The sequence below is a fragment of the Colletotrichum destructivum genome, chromosome 11 (genome assembly GCF_034447905.1).
Source record: "Colletotrichum destructivum chromosome 11, complete sequence".
Taxonomy (NCBI): domain Eukaryota; kingdom Fungi; phylum Ascomycota; class Sordariomycetes; order Glomerellales; family Glomerellaceae; genus Colletotrichum; species Colletotrichum destructivum.
Window position 1 is genome coordinate 1,054,600 of NC_085906.1, and position 20,087 is coordinate 1,074,686.

The 20,087-nt window shown below is 53.3% G+C and overlaps 5 protein-coding genes across 5 annotated transcripts; 3 read left to right on the top strand and 2 right to left on the bottom strand.

Annotated features, from left to right (window-relative positions):
• Window positions 1–330: 330 nt before the first annotated feature.
• On the bottom strand, window positions 331–3,740 carry CDEST_15411 (uncharacterized protein). Its single transcript, XM_062931567.1, has 2 exons — window positions 3,146–3,740; window positions 331–3,084 (listed from the first exon to the last, which is right to left on the bottom strand). The coding sequence occupies exons 1-2, from the start codon at window positions 3,635–3,637 to the stop codon at window positions 2,572–2,574; spliced, it is 1,005 nt and encodes a 334-aa protein (XP_062787618.1). The 5' UTR covers window positions 3,638–3,740; the 3' UTR covers window positions 331–2,571.
• On the top strand, window positions 419–2,171 carry CDEST_15412 (Putative alpha/Beta hydrolase). The gene has a single exon (XM_062931568.1). The coding sequence runs from the start codon at window positions 888–890 to the stop codon at window positions 2,106–2,108; it is 1,221 nt and encodes a 406-aa protein (XP_062787619.1). The 5' UTR covers window positions 419–887; the 3' UTR covers window positions 2,109–2,171.
• A 2,889-nt stretch (window positions 3,741–6,629) lies between the features above and the next one.
• CDEST_15413 (Putative Ctr copper transporter) lies at window positions 6,630–8,324 on the top strand (the record flags this gene model as incomplete). Its single annotated transcript, XM_062931569.1, has 2 exons — window positions 6,630–8,163; window positions 8,216–8,324. Exons 1-2 carry the CDS (start codon window positions 7,622–7,624, stop codon window positions 8,322–8,324), a joined length of 651 nt encoding a protein of 216 aa, XP_062787620.1. The 5' UTR covers window positions 6,630–7,621.
• An 8,498-nt stretch (window positions 8,325–16,822) lies between these two features.
• On the bottom strand, window positions 16,823–18,061 carry CDEST_15414 (Putative zn(2)Cys(6) fungal-type DNA-binding domain-containing protein). Its single transcript, XM_062931570.1, has 2 exons — window positions 16,914–18,061; window positions 16,823–16,853 (listed from the first exon to the last, which is right to left on the bottom strand). Exon 1 carries the CDS (start codon window positions 17,740–17,742, stop codon window positions 17,005–17,007), a length of 738 nt encoding a protein of 245 aa, XP_062787621.1. The 5' UTR covers window positions 17,743–18,061; the 3' UTR covers window positions 16,823–16,853; window positions 16,914–17,004.
• CDEST_15415 (Putative cytochrome P450) lies at window positions 17,798–19,956 on the top strand (the record flags this gene model as incomplete). Its single annotated transcript, XM_062931571.1, has 5 exons — window positions 17,798–17,802; window positions 18,052–18,428; window positions 18,531–18,612; window positions 18,672–19,327; window positions 19,934–19,956. 5 exons carry the CDS (start codon window positions 17,798–17,800, stop codon window positions 19,954–19,956), a joined length of 1,143 nt encoding a protein of 380 aa, XP_062787622.1.
• Between the last annotated feature and the right edge of the window lie 131 nt (window positions 19,957–20,087).

Sequence of the window (20,087 nt, forward strand, 5' to 3'; positions counted from 1 at the left end):
GACGCCCGGCAACGAGCGAATTGGGGACCCGGGACTTGGCTTTTCTTTTTTTTTTCTTTTTTTTGGTGATTGAGGACACCCCAAGGGACAAGAGCGCGGGCAAAGTCTTGGTGCCTCAACCATGTGGGAATAACAGGCCACTGGAATTTAGTTTTTGATTATCTGCCCCCTGAGACATCTCACCTGCTTTTGCTTTCTCACTCCAAAGACATCGCGCTCAGGAAATTCCGAAGTGGGAGAGAGAGAACGGGGCACAGACCAAGATTGTTGTCTCGCTGAGTGAAACCTGCCCTACCTACCTTTGAGAAAATCAGGGTAAAGTTGGGAGAGCATCAACGGAACCTTTTTTATCGTTTTGTTCTTGTCTTCATCCTTATGGCATGATACCCCCTCCGCCTCGCGTGACAAGATAGACAGACCGGCAGACGGACCCCTGTCAACAATCAGGAGAAACAAAATCCGGGTGCTGAAAGAACGGCCAAACAGCAAATTGTGACGTCAGCGCATCTACCGGACTGCTCAGTTTCACGCTTTCCATCCTTTAACCACGGCAATAATAATCCTCGACTCGACCGAGCGACAGAAATTGACAAGCGCGACGCCAGCGAGCCTAGCCAAGGGGTCGTGACTTCTGCGCACGTCTCGTTCAGGAATGTTCGGACCCTGCCTGCCTGACCTTCTCTCACCCGATTTCTCCCTTGCAACGGGTGTTCCTGCATTGCCGCCGTGAGCCGGCGCACATCTATATCCAACACCATTCCGCGTTCTCTCGTTCAACCACCTTGGTCGGCGACATCGACAGAAGGCCCTTCACTACGACCCGCGTCCGCGCGTCAAACATCTTTGAACATACGTACGACATCACCGACACCCCCCGCTCGCTCGCAATGGTGTCGGGAGAGAAAAAGGCCTCGACCGAGGACAGGAAACGACGATCGGCGACGCACCCGCCCAAGACCTTCAGGGAGCGCTTCCTCCACTCGCTGCCGTTCTACACGGGACCTTATGGCGTAAGCTTCCTCGAGATTGAGGCGCCCGTCAGCCAGCCGCGTGTGGTTTCCAACCTCAGGCGCGATAACGTGCCGCTGCTTAGGCTCGACACCGTCCTGTTCGCCGTCTACTACCCGTGCGCCCTCAAGACCAAGACAGACGACCACTCCGCTCCCGAGAACGACGGCAAGGGGAAAGCCGGCGGGAATGGGATCAAGTCGCAGCCCTCGCGGGTCGGATGGCTCCCTCGCCCGCGTGTTCTCACCTGCAAGGGCTACGCCAAGTTCTTCAGCGTCCCGAACCTGCCGGTGACGGCCTACATCGCCGCCACTTCCATGTTCACCAAGCTCCCGGCGTTGCGCAATGCCAAGCTCGCGGGACACTGGCCGGAAGACATGCTGGGCGACGACGGGCCCACTGGACGGACGGCACGCAACGAGGAGTCGAGTTCCGGCACGAGCCCGACTTTCCCCGTCATCATCTTCAGCCACGGTCTCGGGGGCTCCAGGATGAGCTACAGCTCCATCTGTGGCGAGCTGGCGAGCTACGGTTTCATCGTCGTGGCGGTGGAGCACCGGGACGGGAGCGGCGCCAGAACTTACGTCAACCTGCCCGAGACTCGCGATGTGTCCGACAGCGATTCGTCGACAGCGTACGTCAAGAGCTTCAGCGCCCAGAAAATCAAGAACAAGAAAAAGGGCAAGCAGAGCGACCGGCACTACTGTGTCGACTACCTCTTCCCCAAAGACAACGCCCAGGACACTGCGCCCCATAACGCACGCGGTGTCGACACGGAATTGAGAACGGCCCAGATCGAGATGAGAATGGCGGAGATGGAGGAGGCCTACCGCATCCTCGGGCGCATCAATAGCGGCCGGGGGCACGAGGTGGAAGCTACGAACCTGAGGAGGAAGGGCAACGTCGCCTCCAGCTCCCAGGGTCTCACAGGGATCATGTGGGAAGACTGGAAGGGCAGGATGTTCCTCGAGAACGTGACCATCATGGGCCATTCGTTCGGCGGGGCCACGACGGTCGAAACCTTGCGGACGGAATCGTTCGCCTGGGTCGGCCAGGGCATCATCCTCGACGCTTGGGGCCCAGCCACCGTGCTGCCTTAGGCTCATGCCGTCGCTGACAACTTGCGCAGCTTGATTGATCTCATCTTCGGCATATTCGACCATTTATAGAGGAAGGTATGTGCAAAAGACGAAGTCCTTTAGATGAGGTTTGTTAGTGTTGTGGTAGCTGGAAGTTGGAGGGCAGTCATGTGTTACGGCCCAACCAGTTGGGGTGCTGGCCGGCGTAACTATATAGTGCAGAACAGGGGATAATGATGCAGGCGCATCATTACCGAAGCTTTTGCTTTGTGGTGCAGTTGGTTGCCCTGACCTGCTCGTAACATCATGGTGCTGAGGGGAAAATGAGGCATATTCGGGTGGCCGAAATGCGGTATGTTGACTCATTTCACGATAAAGCCACAAAACTGTGAGACAGTCGTCAGATGAGTGTCTCCTTAGTCTTGGTCTACTTTGACCATTTCTCCCCCCTTCCAGAAAGCCTGATCAGGTAAAAAGAGAAATCCTAAGCGTCTAAGATTGTAAATCTCAAGTTCAACTTGGCATCCTTTAGCTTTTGATCGAGTGGGAAGCCCCCTCCTGACTCCCATACTACCACCTCCCCAATAGTTTTCAACCCGAGTTTTGACTTGTGCTGGATAAGCATCCAGGCCGTTGAAGCGCCGTGAGAAGTACCCAAAATAGCAAGCCCCTCGTCTGAATCCATAGGGAATGTGACCCGTTCATCCCAGCCAGGGATCCTCTGATACCCCCTTCTACGTAAAGCCTGGACAATAATATTCAAAGTCCGCTCATGGGTAATATGCGCTCGGAAGATGACCTTGAGGTTGGTCATTTCAACACCAGAGGCTTCGCAACCGAGCTGCCATTGAAAGAAAGCAAAATCCGATAACGTATCTAGGTCAGGGATGTCTCCTTTAGAATATACGGACTTTGCGTAATGGGGACTGAAGTTTGAATAGAAGATGAATGCGCCGGCAGGTGGGTTAACCACGTTAGTATAATGCGCCGTCGTCGGCTAGCAATACCAAATCCAATTAGCAACTTGAATACGTTCAAACTCTTGGATTTTTACTTACAAATCCAAATCGTAAATCCGGGTACCGAAACCGTCGGTCGTGGACTATGTGATACGCTACGCCCTTCGACTGGTCTAAGGGAAAAGCTGGGTCCGCAAATAACTCGTCTAGGTCTTTCGTAAATTGGGGCCATTCCCGCAGTTCGTCGAAGGGCCACCGTGCAAGGTGACGCGTCCACCCCCAATCGAACATCTCGTCTGGGTCCTTGAATGGGCTGACGATAGAAACCCCGCCGTTGTACTCTTGCGCTTGTGCATCATCTAGCGCAAAAAGACCCTTGAGCCACTTGCCCTTGTCGATTCGGCCATCATAATCATCTGGAAACGGAGGGACTGGTACTTTCACCCGCTTGGTCAGGAGTTGGTCGGGAGAGAGCTTGGCCACAGATGTGGTTACAGGAGACGCGTGGATGGGAAATATGTTAAAAAACAGCAAAATAATTAGGATGCTGCCACTCTTTGAGCCAAACCAATAGATGGCATGGAACATCATCGAAAGTGAGGACTAGTAACTGGTGGGAAGATGGAGGTGCGATGTAAAGAATGAGCGAAACAACGTATGCAAAGCGCGCGGCGAGATGGCCATTAAATGTCTTTGCGTGCTTGCCGTCATTGGAGGAGTTCTAGAAAGGATTTGGAAGCATACACTTGCATGTTGCGTTAGAACTCTTTCAGGGGTAGCTCGTAGGGGAATACCTCGGATCGTTGTGAGAAGTTACCTGCTGTGAGCTCTCTTCTCCACTGAGTTGCCGGCCATTAAGGGAAATTAGAACGGAAATGCCGATTGCCTTTTTCTTCTCACTGCATCGATGCAGCTTAGCTTATAGTCGGCCAATCCGGAGACCCACGCACTCTGAGTGCTAAGGACTTGTTTGCCTGCTATTCACTCTTTAGGTAATCCTCGCCTATGATTAGAGCAGCAGCAGCTGGGTAGTTAAGTAACTAGTAATGAACTAAAATGATCAACAATGCTTCGGCATAACGTAGTCCACCTTCTTCGTCGGTCTCGGTGTGTAAGTCAAAGCACTCACTTCCTGCCCCCCCCACTTCCTGGCCACCCAAAAATCCCTCAACAACATGACTACCCCCCCAACCTCTTCCGTTCACAATATTTTTAAAACTCATCCAAATAACTTCATTTCTCGCAGACGCCCTCCTCTATATCTTATGGCCCAGTATTCTGAAGATGAGCTTAATCAAGCGCTGGAGGCCATTAGTAATGGGCTTAGCCTACGGAAGGCAGCATTACCGTATGGCATACCAAGGTCAACACTCCAGCTTCGATTGCGAGGCAGCCAGTCAAGGAAGGTTGCCTTTCTGATCTCCAGAAGCTCTCCCCTACTCAGGAGGCTAAGCTGGCTGAATGGGTGCGAATCCAGCATGCCTTTGGGCTTGCTCCAACCCATCAGCAAGTGAAGGTATTCGCAGAAAGGATCCTTCATGCCATGGGGGATACAGATCCTCTAGGAAAGCAATGGATCCAAGGCTTCAAAAGAAGAAACCCATCAATCAAGGTCCAGAGAAGTCGCCCTATAGACTCTAGACGTATTAATGGAGCATCTACTGAGGTCATCAGGGACTGGTTCAAACTCCTCGCCATACCAGAGATCAAGGGCATCAAACCAGCCAACAGATATAACATGGATGAGACTGGTATACTTGAGGGCCAGGGATCTAATGGGCTGGTGCTGGGGATGGCTGAGACGAAGTCTGTCCGCAAGAAACAGCCTGGATCAAGGGCATGGGCGTCTATTATCGAATGCATTTCTGCCATGGGCCATGCCCTGAATCCCCTCATCATATATAAGGGCAAGGCAGTCCAGCAGCAGTGGTTTCCTCTGGATCTTGGCCCTGATAAAGGATGGCAGTTTACTGCAACAGAAAATGGATGGACTACAGATGCCACTGCAGTTGAATGGCTGCAGAAGGTCTTCATCCCTCAGACCCTCCCTCAGGGCAAGAAGGAGGCCAGACTGCTGGTTGTTGATGGCCATGGGAGTCACACAACGACTGAATTTATGTGGACATGTTATATTAATAACGTCTATCTCTTATTCTTACCACCACATACCTCCCATGTCCTCCAGCCACTTGACCAGTCAGTCTTTGGCCCTGTGAAGGCAGCCTATAGGAAGGAGCTTGGATACCTCAGTCAGTGGAATGATTCTACTATTGTAGGCAAGAGAAACTTCATAGGCTGTTATCAGAAGGCTCATATGGCAGGCTTGACGATGGATAACATCAAAAGTGGTTGGAAATATACTGGCCTATGGCCTGTCTCTATGGCTAAACCCCTTATGAGCCCTTTAATGCTCCCATCAACACCAGGGCCAGCAGATCAGGCCTGCGAAGGGCAGTCTGGAGGCAAGGAAGTCAGGGAAGCTGAAAGATGGGCATCTGCATCATCTGCAGTGGCATGGTCGACGCCAAGGAGGATGAAGGATCTGGCTGGCCAACTGAAGCTATTCACAGAGCTGGAAAATGATGCCCATACTCAACGCCTTTTATTCAGGAATGTGAAAAAAGGCTTCAGTGAGCAGGCCTATCAATTGGCAACTGCCCAGCATAAGCTTGAGCTTCTGCAGGCCCAGGTTGCTAATACTGCAGCAAGAAAAAGGAGGGCAGTTCAGATGGATCCAAACACCAAGTTCGCCAACATTAAGGACATCCAGCAGGCACAAATTGAAGCTGGCGAAAAAGAGGATATCACAGGTGAATTCAGCGAGTCTGATTTACCTAGTGAAGCTGAAAGCTGTATTGTAGTGGCATCTAGAAGAGGGCAGTAATTAATTGAAGTCGATGGTGGTAACGGAGATGGCTTCATTTTTGGGGTGCCCATATGTGGGGGGTGCCCACAAGTGGGTGCCCGACGTTACGTACCAGGTGTCCGTTTATACGGCAATGTGAAAGTGAATCAGACAAGCGAGTAAAACATCAGACCGCGATCACAACACATTGACGCGACCAGGCACTTTTCTGCCACCACAAATTATGGCGCGTCCAAACAACAAATCTAATGTTCAACTTGCTCTTCAAGCTATCCAAAACGATCAGAAACTAAGCGCACGGGCAGCAGCTAAGATCTACTCGGTCAGCCATGTCACGCCGACCTGGCGACTGAAGGGAATGTGTCGGAACGTTGGCTATCCGGCAGCCGGTCGGATGACTCGTGGGCCCGGAAGGCCACATATCGGCCTCTAACGGCCGTGGCAATAATCTCTCATTTCTTCCCCTCGTACAGCAATATCATCAGTAGACCAATATAACGAGTCTTCGTTGCTTCACACCGCCGTATATATGGATACCTGCTACATTTACCAACAGGTGGTGTGACAGAATCCTTGCATGCTTCTATGCGAGTCATGGACATAACCCATCCAGAATGGTCTGACTGTACTTAAACAGGCCAGCCTGTCATTTCCACCTGGCCCTAGCTCTATAAGACTTATTAGGATAGCATTAGGTCCACAAGCCTGTGGTGATTCCATCCACTCTTTAGTACGAATAAGACACTCTTTTCTGCTCACTCATAGATGCATATTCCGCTGGCCACCCTGACTAACCGTCAGTGAGCTTCAAAATAAACTCAAAAGTCTCCAGGCCGTGTATTCGGTTGAAACGTCTTAGAAACGGTTCCGAAGCGCCTGTGATTCTGCTTCTCACGACATAAATAAAGTTAAGAAAAGTTTCGTATGCTAGTCCAAAAAGCCACGGGATGGAAAGTTTGCTGAATCTGTGAGCAATGAGGGCATTTGGGCCGATTTGTTTACTCCACCGTCTGAAGAAGGCAGACTCATATTCACTTCGGGCAACTTTGTCCGACGAGACGAAGCATTGTCGACCTCGGCTGCAAGAGCCCTCCGAAAAGCTTCCGCTGGAAACTCGCCGCGTATCAACCGTAATGTCCAGTGATCGACAGGGATGGAAGCGCATCTACAAATTACAAGCTCGCCCATTTCCACGAGGTCTCCAAGCGTTGAAGTAGAGGTCTGCCTTGATATTTCGAGCGTGCTAGGCAGAACCTAGTTAAGGTTTGCTGTGTCCGACTATATGGTAATTGTTTCTGTACATCTCCTCGCTTGCTTGATTGTTGTCAGGCCCATCCCGGTACACTCGTGTCAGAACTTGGAACATGTACCGTTAAGCCATATGTACCAAAGAGAGGACCCCTCATTTGTATGAGGCTATTCTATGTACTTATATAGTTCCGTCAACTCGTTGCAACGATCACTACCGATCTATAATGCCGCCCCGGCCGTCTTATCCTCTACCCACCTTGTATAATCCATCAGAAGACCAAGGAACACGATACTCTTTCTTCCTCGTGCCGACTCTGAATCTGAATTAACAATTGGTTCCACGGCCGGGACTGTAGCCTGTGTTTCAAATATAACACGCAACGCCACTCCCTTAGTTTACGTAGCTTTGCCGTTTGCTCCACGACAGCGTCGATCGCTTCAAATCGCAAACCGAAAGAATGAACAGCTTTCTCATGGCCAGACACGGCGATGATGAACACGGGGCGACAGGTGCAGTCACCGCCTCCGAGGCCATGCCGGGAATGGCTATGAGCTCCGGCGCGATGAACGACAGCCATGGCACTTCGGGCGGGAGCACGGGCATGATGATGATGACCATCTTCCAGACCAACATGAAGACTCCCCTCTACACCGAGACTTGGACTCCGACCACCATAGGCACCTACGCCGCCACGTCCATCTTCCTCATCTTCCTCGCCTTTGCCCTCCGCAGCATGTTGGCTCTGAAGTCCATTCAGGAGAAGCGATGGATGGGCAAGGACTTCAAGCGCCGCCATCTCAGCGTCAACGGGAAGCTGGTCATGGCCGGGAAGATGTCAACGGATAGCATGGCCAAGCAGATTGTGCTTTCGGAAACCGGCGTCGAGCAATACGTCACCGTTGTCCAGCAGCAGCACGGTGTCTGGCGTCCGTGGAGATTCTCCGTCGATCCCATCCGAGCTTTGATTGACACTGTGATTGCCGGCGTTGGCTATCTCATGTATGTCTTCGCTCCTGTAAATCTGTGGACCAAAACCTGATTGCGCTCATAGCATGCTGGCTGTCATGACCATGAACGTTGGCTACCTCCTCTCGGTGCTCGGCGGTGTCTTCCTGGGCAGTCTTGCCTTCGGTCGTTTTGCCACCAGGGGCGAGCACTAGAGAGTCTCGGGTTCTTGCAAGAAGAAGCCCAACAGCCTTTGCTCCTTCCCTCTCTCTCTGCTCATCTCTCTCCCTCTCAATGCTGTACCACTGAATTCTGTGGTTACATCGATGGTTATGCGTGGGGTGAAAAATGATGGAAACGAGAAATGGGAAAAGACGGACACCCACACTAAACCCAAACGAACCTTTAAACCCCCTCGACAACACTCTTCTTCTTTTCTTTTTCTTCGGGCTGCACACAGATGTAACTGGCGGATATTAACCGGCAGGGGATAATCTCTCGCTGCATTGTGTTTCTCATAAATAGTTGACCAAAGCAGCGAAGATCTCAAAGCAAGTCCAAAAAGGCTAGGGCCAACCAGGCCAAACAAGTGAAGCTATTCCCAGCCAACAATTAAGTAAATAGCGAGGCCAATTTGATTCATTTGATTTGGCTTGGATCTGTTGGGCAGCGGTCGTCAGGTAGGGGGGCGATAGGGTATGTGGTGTGCGTGTGTGTGTGTGTTATAACGTCGGGCACCCACCTTTCGGCATCCCCCCCTTTTCGGTAAGTCAACTGACAGTATTCGGAATTGTACCATTGCGCCATATACAAAAGAGAGATCCCTCTGGTGCATTTAGGTAGCTTTGGGTACATGTAGTTTCCGTCATCAACCCACCCACTTTTCGCCCACCCAAAAGAACGAAGGCATTCCCACAACGGTATTTATTATGGCATCTATTAACCCTGCCTACTTGCAACTATCCCATCGGGTGCTGCTTGACGCCATTTTTGCCAAGCCCGAGAATACCCACTATTTACCCACTATTACCCCGCATTCAAAGGGGTACTTAACGATACGTCATGTACCCCTATGCTCTTTTACCTATTATCACCACTCTAATTACCATTTTGATTGATGTTAAAATGTCTTCTAGTGCTTCTGATACCTCTGTTGCTTCTGATGATTCTATTACTTCTACACGTAGTTGTATAGTAGTTGAGGTCCTTCCAGAAGACCTTACTGCTGCCTGTAATACAGACTGTACGCCAGAGCGCTGTGACGCAGCAACAGTTCGGCCCCACGAACCTCCGGCTACCGAGCATGGTCCTCCGGGCTCCTTCCGACCCTTTGACGTGCCGGCCCGGGCCCAAGAGGTACGGGAGCTGCCAGCAAGCCCGCTTGATCTATTCGTCCAATACGTTCCGCAGGGCCTTGTTGAGCAGTGGGCCCAGTGGACAAATACAGCACCGTTAAAGCAGGGCCCTCCAACTAGAACAGCAAGAGTGAATTCATGGCGGAAGACTTCAGCAGAAGAGATCTACCTCTTCTTAGGAATCCTACTATATATAGGGATCCATAAGGAATCTAGATTATCAACCTACTGGTCAACCCAGCAGCAAAAGGAGGACCCTATCCACTTGTTTACGCGATTTATTTCTAGAAACCGATTCCAACTACTGCTCCAGCGGCTACGAATATTCAACACTGCTGAATTCCAGCCCAGCGCGACCAGGCAGCCTCGCCAGGGCCGGGGCCGGGGCCGGGCCCAGGATCAAATGCCGGATGTATACCGGAAGGTTAATCAGTGGTCAGCCCATATCCAAGAGACTGGGGATTCCCTTTACACAGCTGGTTCAGATCTTACAGTTGATGAGGCTATGGTCCGATTTACAGGTCGATCTCTGGAAACAACAACGATTCCAACGAAACCTATCCCAACTGGCTATAAGATCTGGATCCTTGCCCAGTCTGGCTACTGTATCCGGTGGCTCTGGCACGTACACGGAAAGGGCCCATACGCATTAGTCCCCCAGGCGCAGCCCGCCCAGTCGGCTAAGCCAGCCGGGCCAGCCGGACCAGCTGCTGAAAAGCTGGCTCTGTTGACACCAACGCAGCAGGTGGTAACTACCCTTATCTCCCTACTTCCAGCTGCAACCTACCACGTCTTTCTTGACAACCTTTTTGCCTCTGTACGGCTCTTTCGTACCCTACGAAATCAGCAAGTTGGAGCTTCCGGTACTTGCCGGAAGGATAGTGGGATAGATAAGATCCTAGCTACTGAGAAAGAGACTGAGGGACGGGGTATCCCCTGGGGCGAAATACACTGTATCCCTACTTTAGATGGGGAGGAAAGTTATCTGCCTGCTAGCCTGCTTACTTAGATAACTAACTAGTAAATAGGTCAACCAATTCACCTGGAAGGATAATGCCCTTGTACTCTTCCTATCAACTGTCTTCCAGAACGGCCAAGAAGTTATCCGCAGCCGCCGCCGCCCAGCTGGGGATTCCGCTGCCAAGAGGGCTGCCCGGCAAGTCTTTGGCCCAGACGTCCGAAAGGACCTTCCAGTCCCTAAGGCAATCGATGAATACAACCACAAGATGAATGGGGTCGATGTTAGTGACCAGATGAGGTCCTATTATCAATATGGCCACCCTATTCGTCGAGGGGGCTGGCAGTCAATTGCCTGGAATTTCCTGCTGGAAGTGGTAGTTGTAAATAGCTTCCTACTACAGCTCTGGGGCAGCCCTAGGTGGCAGAAGGTGAAAACCCACTACCAATGGCGGCAGTTACTTGCAGGCCAGCTTATTCAACAGTTTGGACCATTAGCAAAAGGACGGCAGAGGTCGCGGCCTAGACGGGCTACAGACAAAATGAATACCTCTATTCCATGGGAACACCACAGGAAGGGATCAAGGGGGGCCAATTCACTTTGTTCCTACTGTAGCAATAGGAAAGCTTTAAGAGCCCGCCAGACCCTAGCTGAGATATCTGGGAATAGCCTCATACAGAAGAAAAGGACGCGGAAGGGCTGCTTAGACTGTAATGTAGCTTTATGTACCACGGGAGATTGCTGGTACCTCTGGCATACCCAAAATATATAGGGAACAGAGGTACTTTTACCCTATTGGTTAACTCGACAGATTCACAAGCCCCTATTGGCTCTACCCCGCCCTTGGCAAAAATGGAGCTATCTGGCACTCGATGGGATAGCCGGCGGATCCCCGAGCGTTTTGACCGCTCGGACAAGGGAATGAACCGGACGCCCTTCACGTCGAACGGCTTAGACCGCTCGCCACCTTACGAAACGCTGCATCCCTCTGCGCCAAACTTTTTTTGCGACGAAAACGAAAAGCAACACCCGCATTCCTCGCGCGCTCCGCCTTTGCGCAATTGAGGTGTTCGGGTCGAGTTGCCAGTGTATTCTGCCGCGATCGAGATGAGGGCGTCCGAGCTTCCGAGATACTTGCACAACGGCTCCCAAATCAAATCCCAAAAGGTGCGTGCGGCTTCCTCGCCGTTGCAGCAGCGTCAGACGAGTGCAACCTGCAGGCTCTCAGGACACCAGCAACTGGCTGTGGGGCTGACGAGCGAATTTCTCTCGTAGCTCCGGGCTGTCTCCCTTCGGTTCATTCCTGGATCGCCGGAAGCGTCGCTGGCTGGAACTGATTGAGACAGGAAGGGCTACTATGGGAGTCACTTGCTGTGAGATGTGGGCATCGTAGCGGGAAGACGGAAACGGCAACAGAGCCCATCATCGAGTTGTGTCTGAATCACATCCAACCCCCGTCCTGTGAGTCAGCGTTATCAGGGAATGGGGAGGGGCGAGCGCCAAGACATTTCTAGTCGAGGTCAGAACGAAGCAGAGGTGGAAGGCACCAAGAAAATTTGTCAAGATTTCAGTAATGCTTTTGTGACACAGAATAAGTACCTGCCCAGTTCTTAAATAGAGTGTTGGTGTAGCGGTACGGCATCTGGAAAGATGAGAGCAGTACTGCAGTCGGTATCTGGTTAATTATGAGGTAAACAAGCAACCGAGTCAATGCCCAGGGGGATTTTCCTAATGGTTGACAAATTTTCTCACTTCGCTTGGAAGTCCCACAAAGGTTTTTTAAAACCCACCACCTCGCGCATGGCGATCCAAGAGCGGTGGACGGCCTCGAAGAGGACTGGGAGGGAGGACGATGAGCGCACCGCCACAAGCTCCGGGCCGAGGTTGACGCCGGTGTCACGGTGGACGTCGTAGCCAGTCTATTAAGCGCCTGCCTGGCCCTAGGCATGTCGCTCTACCGGCGCGACGACGTGAGCGTCTGGCCGCGCGCGGCCGTTTACAGCAGCTTCTTCGCGGCCTGCGTTCTCATCGGCATGCTGCTGATCCTGGTGGTGGGAAACGCTGCGTAGCGCCCCTGTTTTTGTGTTCTTCAGCTGTGTCGCATTTCCCATGTTGGATATTCCGGCCTGCAGGCCGAACCAAAGGAGTAGGAGGGTGGGGTCCGCGTCGAGCTATCCCAAGACTATCATGATGATTTTCGTTAGGAGAAGATCGATGAATGGTCTGGGATTTAGCGGGGCCGCTTTGCACCGGGCTCAGGGTTCGGGTTGGCAAGCGCTTTTCAAACCCTGGAGTTGGTATAAGTCAGCTAGAGCCCGAGGGGAATTTTAGGATAGTACCTAGTGACGGAAGAATACAAGACACTGTTGGCAGAGGCAGCTCATGAGCGAATGTCAGTGGGCGTGAAGGTAAAAAAATCGGCGAGTGACTCGAAATTGGTAAAGACGGAACAAGGGCCCGGGGAGGAAGGCGCGACACGAAGGACCACCACAAATCGAAGACATCCTCGCCAGGCGAGGAGGTCCGAGGCTCGCGCTGCCAACGTCGGTCTCACGAATGAATACCCCCCCTGTACCCATTGGTGCCCTTTGGGAAGCCCTTCGTTCGACCTCGGTATTCCATCATTATCATCAACATCTCAACTCAATCAGCAACTTCGACGATTCGACGGGTTCAAGGTCTACTGATGACAAGCCCAGTCGACGAACGATTCGACTTTCACCGAACGCCCCGTGGCGACCGCCCCCATAGCGGCCAACTTCACGAAAAGCCCATTCTCCATTCTTCAACTTCATCCCCACCTCACCCTCCTGCTCACCGACGCGAAAGCTAGCGTCAAGAACGTCACTTTTCACCACTCGACGCGCTAGTCTCGCGATACCCCAGCTTCGTTGACTTCACGTTGACATTCCCCCTCTGACCGTCTGAGTATGTATATGAGGGCTGATCGATCCTTCTCTCCGACCGACGTCTCTCGATTTTCCTCCTGATCGACAATCTCCTCCTTGCACCAACGATTCGACCGACCGTTCAACTTCTGTCGAACCGACTGTTTGACTTTTCTTGAGTCGACCGTCTTGTTTCTTCACACCCGCAAGGAAGCTCATCTTCTGTGCCGCCAGCACCATCATCGCTCTAGCGCTCCACGACCAGGCTTTCGACGCAGCGAGCCTGACAGATGCAACCCAGGTACTAAGAGCAGAGGCCAGGGGTCCGGTCCAGTCTATGGCTTTACGTTGGAAGCAGTCAATGCTCAAGGTTCCGATTTTTCGAAAGCTCAGCGGCGGTGCGTTGGCCGTCGACGAGGCCATGAGCTATTCCAAATTACGAGACGACATGGGCCGACAGAGCCTTGATGCAGGTTTCGAGAAGGCCTGGACGCCACGATTCGCCCGAAGAGGGGCGGCGAATGCGGCAAATGGTAGGCCGAAGTAAGCAGCGGTTGCCGAGGACCACCAATACTAACAACTTCGGCCCTAGGGAATGCGTCTGATGCCGTCCGCGACCAGATGATGCGCCACGATCCCAAGTTTGCCACGTTCCAAGGCGCGTACCTCAACGAGAACGTTGAATTCGACCTCCAGAACACATTCCTAGAAGAGGAAACCGAGGAGCAGATGTACAAAGTGTTTGCGCATGTCAGCCTCACGCGCGATCCCCGGGCAACGAGAGACATGGTCCCTAAGGAGGTCTGGGAGAACTTGTCACCCGATCCGGAAATTCTGGAGCTGGAGCAACGGCGACAGAAGTTGAAGGGTGGTCAATACCGAGTGCAAGGTGAGGAGAACGAGGCCGAGATCCGCAGGCTAACCGAGGAGATACGCACGAAGCGGGATCAGCGCGACAAGAACGTCGTCAAAGAGTATCGCGAATACCATTTCTACAACCGCCCAACATGGGATATCGAGAGGCAAGCAAACGGCGAAGAAGAGGAGGAGTATGCTGAGCCGGAAATCAACCTCCAGATTCCCGAGCGCGCCAGGCTGGCTCACATATTCTGTCACCAACCAGCCGACTGCTCTCACGACAAACTCATGGAGCTTTGGATTGAGGCTATCGATCTGATGGTCACACTTTGCAATAAGAGAGAGACGGTCAGACGAGACCGAATCCGCGCCCATCCTCAACCCAAGCCACCCATCGAAGAGGAGACTCCTCAACCCAAGCCCTTTCCACTCCTCCTTGATCCGAATCAGTGCCCTGACTGTGTCGGGGATGACAGGCTTTCACTAGAAGAACGGACGTTCAGGTATTGCCAGCCAACGGTCAGAAATGACCACTCTGACGACCAGCATCTGGTAGAACGAGAGCGTGCTGTACAACGTGGCGATCTCATTCGGTGCAACCATCCTCACTGCCAGGATGACCCAAACTTCCCGACACTGGATGCGTTCAGACGGCATGTACAGACCTTCCATGGCGTTTCGCTCAGGACGTCAGGCCAGGTCATGCAAAGACGATCAAAAAAGGCAAGGCTTAGACGGATGGCTAGAGGGATAGAAGCCCACACTGAGGGCCAGGCCTAGATTAGATCTATAGAGTATTTATTGTTGACGCTTGGATAGATATACAGAAGTTATTGTCCCTAACACCTCTGTCCTGTGCCTTCAATACAATGCGGTGCTAGTCGTGGTCCTAACGGTTGAAGCACTTGCAAGACCGAGCCAATTGCAATCCTGCTCGAATCTATCGGGCACCGAAATCAGGCACCCCCAACCTTACCAATGCCATTAGTGCGGGGTCCCCAGGATAGGAGTCCCCGACATTGGGCCCCTTTGACGGCAGCACAATAAGCGCCGACCAAGCTGGAGCCATCTCGGCGGCGGCGGCTCTGGGCACTGTTACTATCAGGCCGACCGGGAGCGGATTCGACTAGCAGAAGCATGACTGGGCTGCGGGCGCTTCCGGGAACCGTTAACAGCAGGTCGGCCAGGTTTTGGAGACTACTACGTTGACCGCATTCAATTTACTGGCAGGCGGGACGACATCCAAGTGGCTTACTGGTAACAGTCTCCAAAGCTTCCGTCTGCGGGCCGCCGAAGCGCCCACCCAGGCCATGTTGCTATCAGTGGTTCCACACCCGGGCGTCCTGCCAGTAACCCACGCCGAAGCATCCCGTCTGCGAGGCCGCCGAAGCGCCCACGCGGGCCATGTTACTATCAGAGGGTTCCGTATCCGAGTGATCTACTAGCAACCGAAGTTCGGTGCGAGGACACCTAGCGTAGTAGTAGGGTCTGGGCGGCGCTTTGGGGTGAGATACACTAATTGTGCCCGGCCAAGACAAGGGACAGTATCCTGTCAGCACAACCGTGGTGAGCTAATCGCAGAAACTAGATCCTAAAATTCAGATACGAAAACAAGGGCGACCCCTCCGGCTCGGAAGAACTGTGATGCAGCTTTACGTGAAGATAAGGAAGGTAGCAACTGAAAAGGTGTGATCGCCAGTGATCACGTCAGTGAGCGCTTACTTGGATCCACTCTGACTGCTCACTCCATGCAACACTCGGATTACCAGGTAATCAGATGGAGGCCAGGCTTCACCCAGGAACAACAGGACTTGTGTTTAGTATGGACTTGGACGCAATCATAGACATTGCTGCCGGCTGTAAGAAAATATGTGTGTGTGTGTTCAAGCCTATGATTTACTATTCTTACTACCCCAAATCATCAGACTGGATATGATTTCACGTAGCAGCAAGAAGTGCCTCCTATCTGCGACCATCGGTACAGGGTATGGCCGGTGCAATCACATGAGTCGTGGCGCGCAGCAATTGCCGCCGTGCTTCGGTTGTCGTTCGAATCAATTGCCGTCCAACCTTCTGCTCAACACAGAGCTCCGTAGCTGGCCGTTCACCGGGAAGACAACAATCAAGTGCATTTAGTTCGCAAAATCAAAGTTAAGTTGTCACAGCATTGTTTGGCATCAGCACTGCTTGATGTACGCCCTTCCTACCCCAGCTGCTTCTCATTACCCTCGGCCGTGCCAAACAAAAGTGCTTCCATAGCACAGGCCGCCCTTATCGGTTGTGCTAGAATTGTTTTAACAGCGGTCTCATTTTCCATTCAAGGCTTGAAGCAGAACGCACCTCAACGCAATATTCGCATCGAGCGCCGTGCACGTAGACCCAGATGGGACAGTCGACGCCATGCTTGTATCGATTGATGCAAGGATACCGATCCATAGTGAAGTGGCAGTGAGGATTTGGAAGAGGGGCAATCGTGGACCCGAGATAAACCTTTGTTGACGGGTTGAGAGAGTCGACAGCTACTTATGCTCCAACGATCCCCTGAGACGCCTTCTTTTGAGTGGTGTCACCTCCATGTCGGTGGTCCACTGGTGGATCATCAGCTCAACATGCAACAGGGAGACCGTCATTGTTGATTGGTCAGCCTGAACACCTCACTTACGTTCCGTGCTTCAGAGGGTGTTTCTGGACCAATCATTGTCAGTCTCAAAAGCCCAGAGGGAGTTTGGGGCTAGGTTATATTACAAAAATTCAACGAGGATATGGGGTCCAGGGGCATGATTGGGAGGTGCGTGTCGACAATTGGCTCCCCTGGGGCGGGAGGTGTCTGATTTGACTAGGCGGAGGCCAGTTGCATCAACAAGTTGGCGTTCTTGATGAACTTGACGAGGTCTTCGAGGTCCGTTTCGATATTGACGGTGCGCATGCGGTGTATGATTTCGACGGACTCGGCCTCGGAGCATATCGACAGCAGGCGAAAGAGTTCTTCGAAGAGGGTAACGCGGCGCTGCAGTTCCTCGTGCTTGATTTTGAGGGCGGCAAAGCGAGTAATGTCTGGGCCGGCGTCGTACTCACACCTTGTACGGTCCATGCTGGCACATAAGGAGCACACGGGGCGCTGGCCACCGCACTTTGATTTCTTCCGACGACACGAAGTGCAAGCAATCTTTGTCTGGGGACGGCGTCGAAGCACATTCAAGGCGGTTCCGGTGGAGGATTGCGGTGTCGACTCCCGTTCTGATGAGGCGCTGCTGGCTGCTGATGGGCCTGCGGGTAGAATATTTCGCTGGGATCTCATCGTGACCTTGAGCGCAGGAAGGACACAGGCAGGCCTGGCGGGCGACCAGGATCGTGGAGGATTGACTGGCGATAGGAGGTTCAGGCGTGTAGTAGCCTGGACAGCGTGATCAGCACCGTCGCTGACAGTAGTTGGAATCGGCGCACGGGTGGACGAATCGAGAGAGAGAGGGAGGGCAGAACCAAAGCAGGAGTCAGTGCTAGAGCGGGCCGCAACTACAAGAGCAGCAGGTCCGCCCGATTCGGTGTCTCGATTGTATACAACGAAGCGCGTCATACTACCGGCCTGTCGGGCGTGACGATTTCTATTTTCTTATAGGAGGTTTTTCCCCATGGGGTTTTCTGCGGGTTTCGAATTTTCTGCTTTGGAAATTGTGCCGTCGTGTCGGTTTGGTCGACTCGGTCCCTGAAGACGTTGAGATGCTGCCGCATGTGATGGTTGCGGATGAAATCCCTTTGGAGGGGGCCGCCACAGCGGTGGCTGCTGCTTTTCTCTTGCCAAACTGCCGCGCTCAGGTGCATCAGTCGCTGGGCGCTGGCGCCGGCGAGGACGAGAAAACCAGAACCATCTAACAAAATCCTAAAGGGAAAGAAAATATGCCCCCAACGATGCAAGAGTCGACTTCGTCAAGGACCAGATCTCGCAGGGCACCGCGCAGCCGAGCTTCATCGGCACCTTCATCAACGAGGGGCTCGGCAACGAGAAGGGCAAATGGGGCGATCTGCAGGAGGCCCAGAACGTCGTCGGCCTCATGGCCATCGCCGGCGCCCTGACCATCGACAGCCCCATCCAGAGCTTCCTCCTCGCCATGCTGCACTACCCGGAGTGGCAGACCCGCCTGCAGAATGAAATTGACGAGGTGTGCGGGGGCAAGTGCCCGATGTGGACGGATCGTGAGAAGCTGCCCTTGTTGAGGGCTGTCGTCAAGGAGGTTATCCGCTGGAGGCCCCCTGTTCCCACGGGTAAGTTTGTGTGTGTGTGGTCGAAGGAATGGTGTGGCGGGTCGTGTGTGTGTTTGTGTGTTTCCGATGAGTTCAGATGAACGACTGACACTTGACGTACAGGCATCCCCCACGCTGTCGAGAAGGATGACGTCTACAACGGCTACTTCATCCCTGCTGGCGCCACGATCCATGCTCTTGAGTGGTGAGTAGAATGGAATCTCGCTTTTGGCCCATTCAGCCCGGACTAATCGTGACGCCCAGGGGTATCACCCGTGACGAGTCCATCTACCCGGACCCCGAATCTTTCAACCCGGACCGCTGGCTTCAACCCGAGTATCCGACGTACAAAGAGCCCCTCACGCGGTTCCCCAACCTCGACGGCTTCAGCCAGTTCGGCTTCGGACGCCGGACGTGCCAGGGTGTGCCCATCGTCGACCAAGACCTCTTCCTGACCATGGGCGGCATGGCCTGGGCCTTTAACATCCAGCGCAAGCGCAACGCCGACGGCACCGAGGTGCCGGTGCACTGGAACGACTACACGCCGCTGCTGATCGCCAAGCCGGCGCCCTTCGAGTTCGACGCCGTCGTGCGCACGCCCGAGAAGGCCGAGCTGATGCGGTCCATGTTCGAGGCTGCCAAGGAAGAGGAGGAGCACGAGGAGATGATGATGAAGATGGGCATGCCCGACGTCGACCCGGTGGATACCAAGAAGCAGAGCGCCGCGCCCATGTCGACCAAGCCGCTGCCGTCGTCCCTGAGAATGAACCTTCGCCAGAGGAAGGAGGAGGGCGAGCACGAGAAGAAATACCGCGAGCACGAGCGCGACATCCCCGGGTGCCCCGGCCGGTGGGCGACGGAGAGCGACATTGACTCGGGGAACGAGAAGGGCTACGTCGATGATGACAGCTGCTCCGGGCGTTCGTCGCCGACGACGCTGTCATTGGGGAAAGGATGCTTGACCAGCGTAACGTCGAGGCCGACGGAAAAAGGGATAATAATGGATGGAGTGAAGAGATCATGCGGCGGAGAGGGTGAAGAAGGCTTGTGGTCTGTCGGGAGAACAGGAAGAGGTGGAGGCATGGAGGTAGAAGAGAGTGGGCGAGAGACAGACGAGAGAGAGACGAGAAGAGAGATATCATGGACGGCGCTGATGGGGATTTTGAGATATCAGGGATTCCCTTTGTTTCTGTTGATGTCGTGGCTTCCCGTGCCACGAAGTTGCCCTCGCTGCTACCGAACGGAGGGGGCTGGGCCATCTGAGAAGGGGGGAGACAGACGGAAGGGGGCAGAGGACAGACTAGAATGTGACGCGGATAAATACCTTCTACGATGTATGAATATAGAAATTTACAGCTGCCATGCATCGCTCACTCACTGCTGTTGCAAGTGTTACCAGGGGGTGGAAGTAGTCGGTTACCTACATGCTGCGTGTTAGTTGTCCCCAAGGGGGGATGGTGATGGGTAATAGATCACTAGTAAATTCTTGCCTAGAGAATATGAATTAACGAGTACTCACGGAATAGAGACTTGGGATGTGACGGCTTAGGATCTGGGAAACTCCCGATGAGAAGTCCCTAGTCATCGTACAGTCCAAGACCGTTCTCCTCCCGTGCCCGCCGCCTCATCTCCTCGCTCGAACATATCAACAACTCCCAACTGGCCGCATTCGCCTGCCCC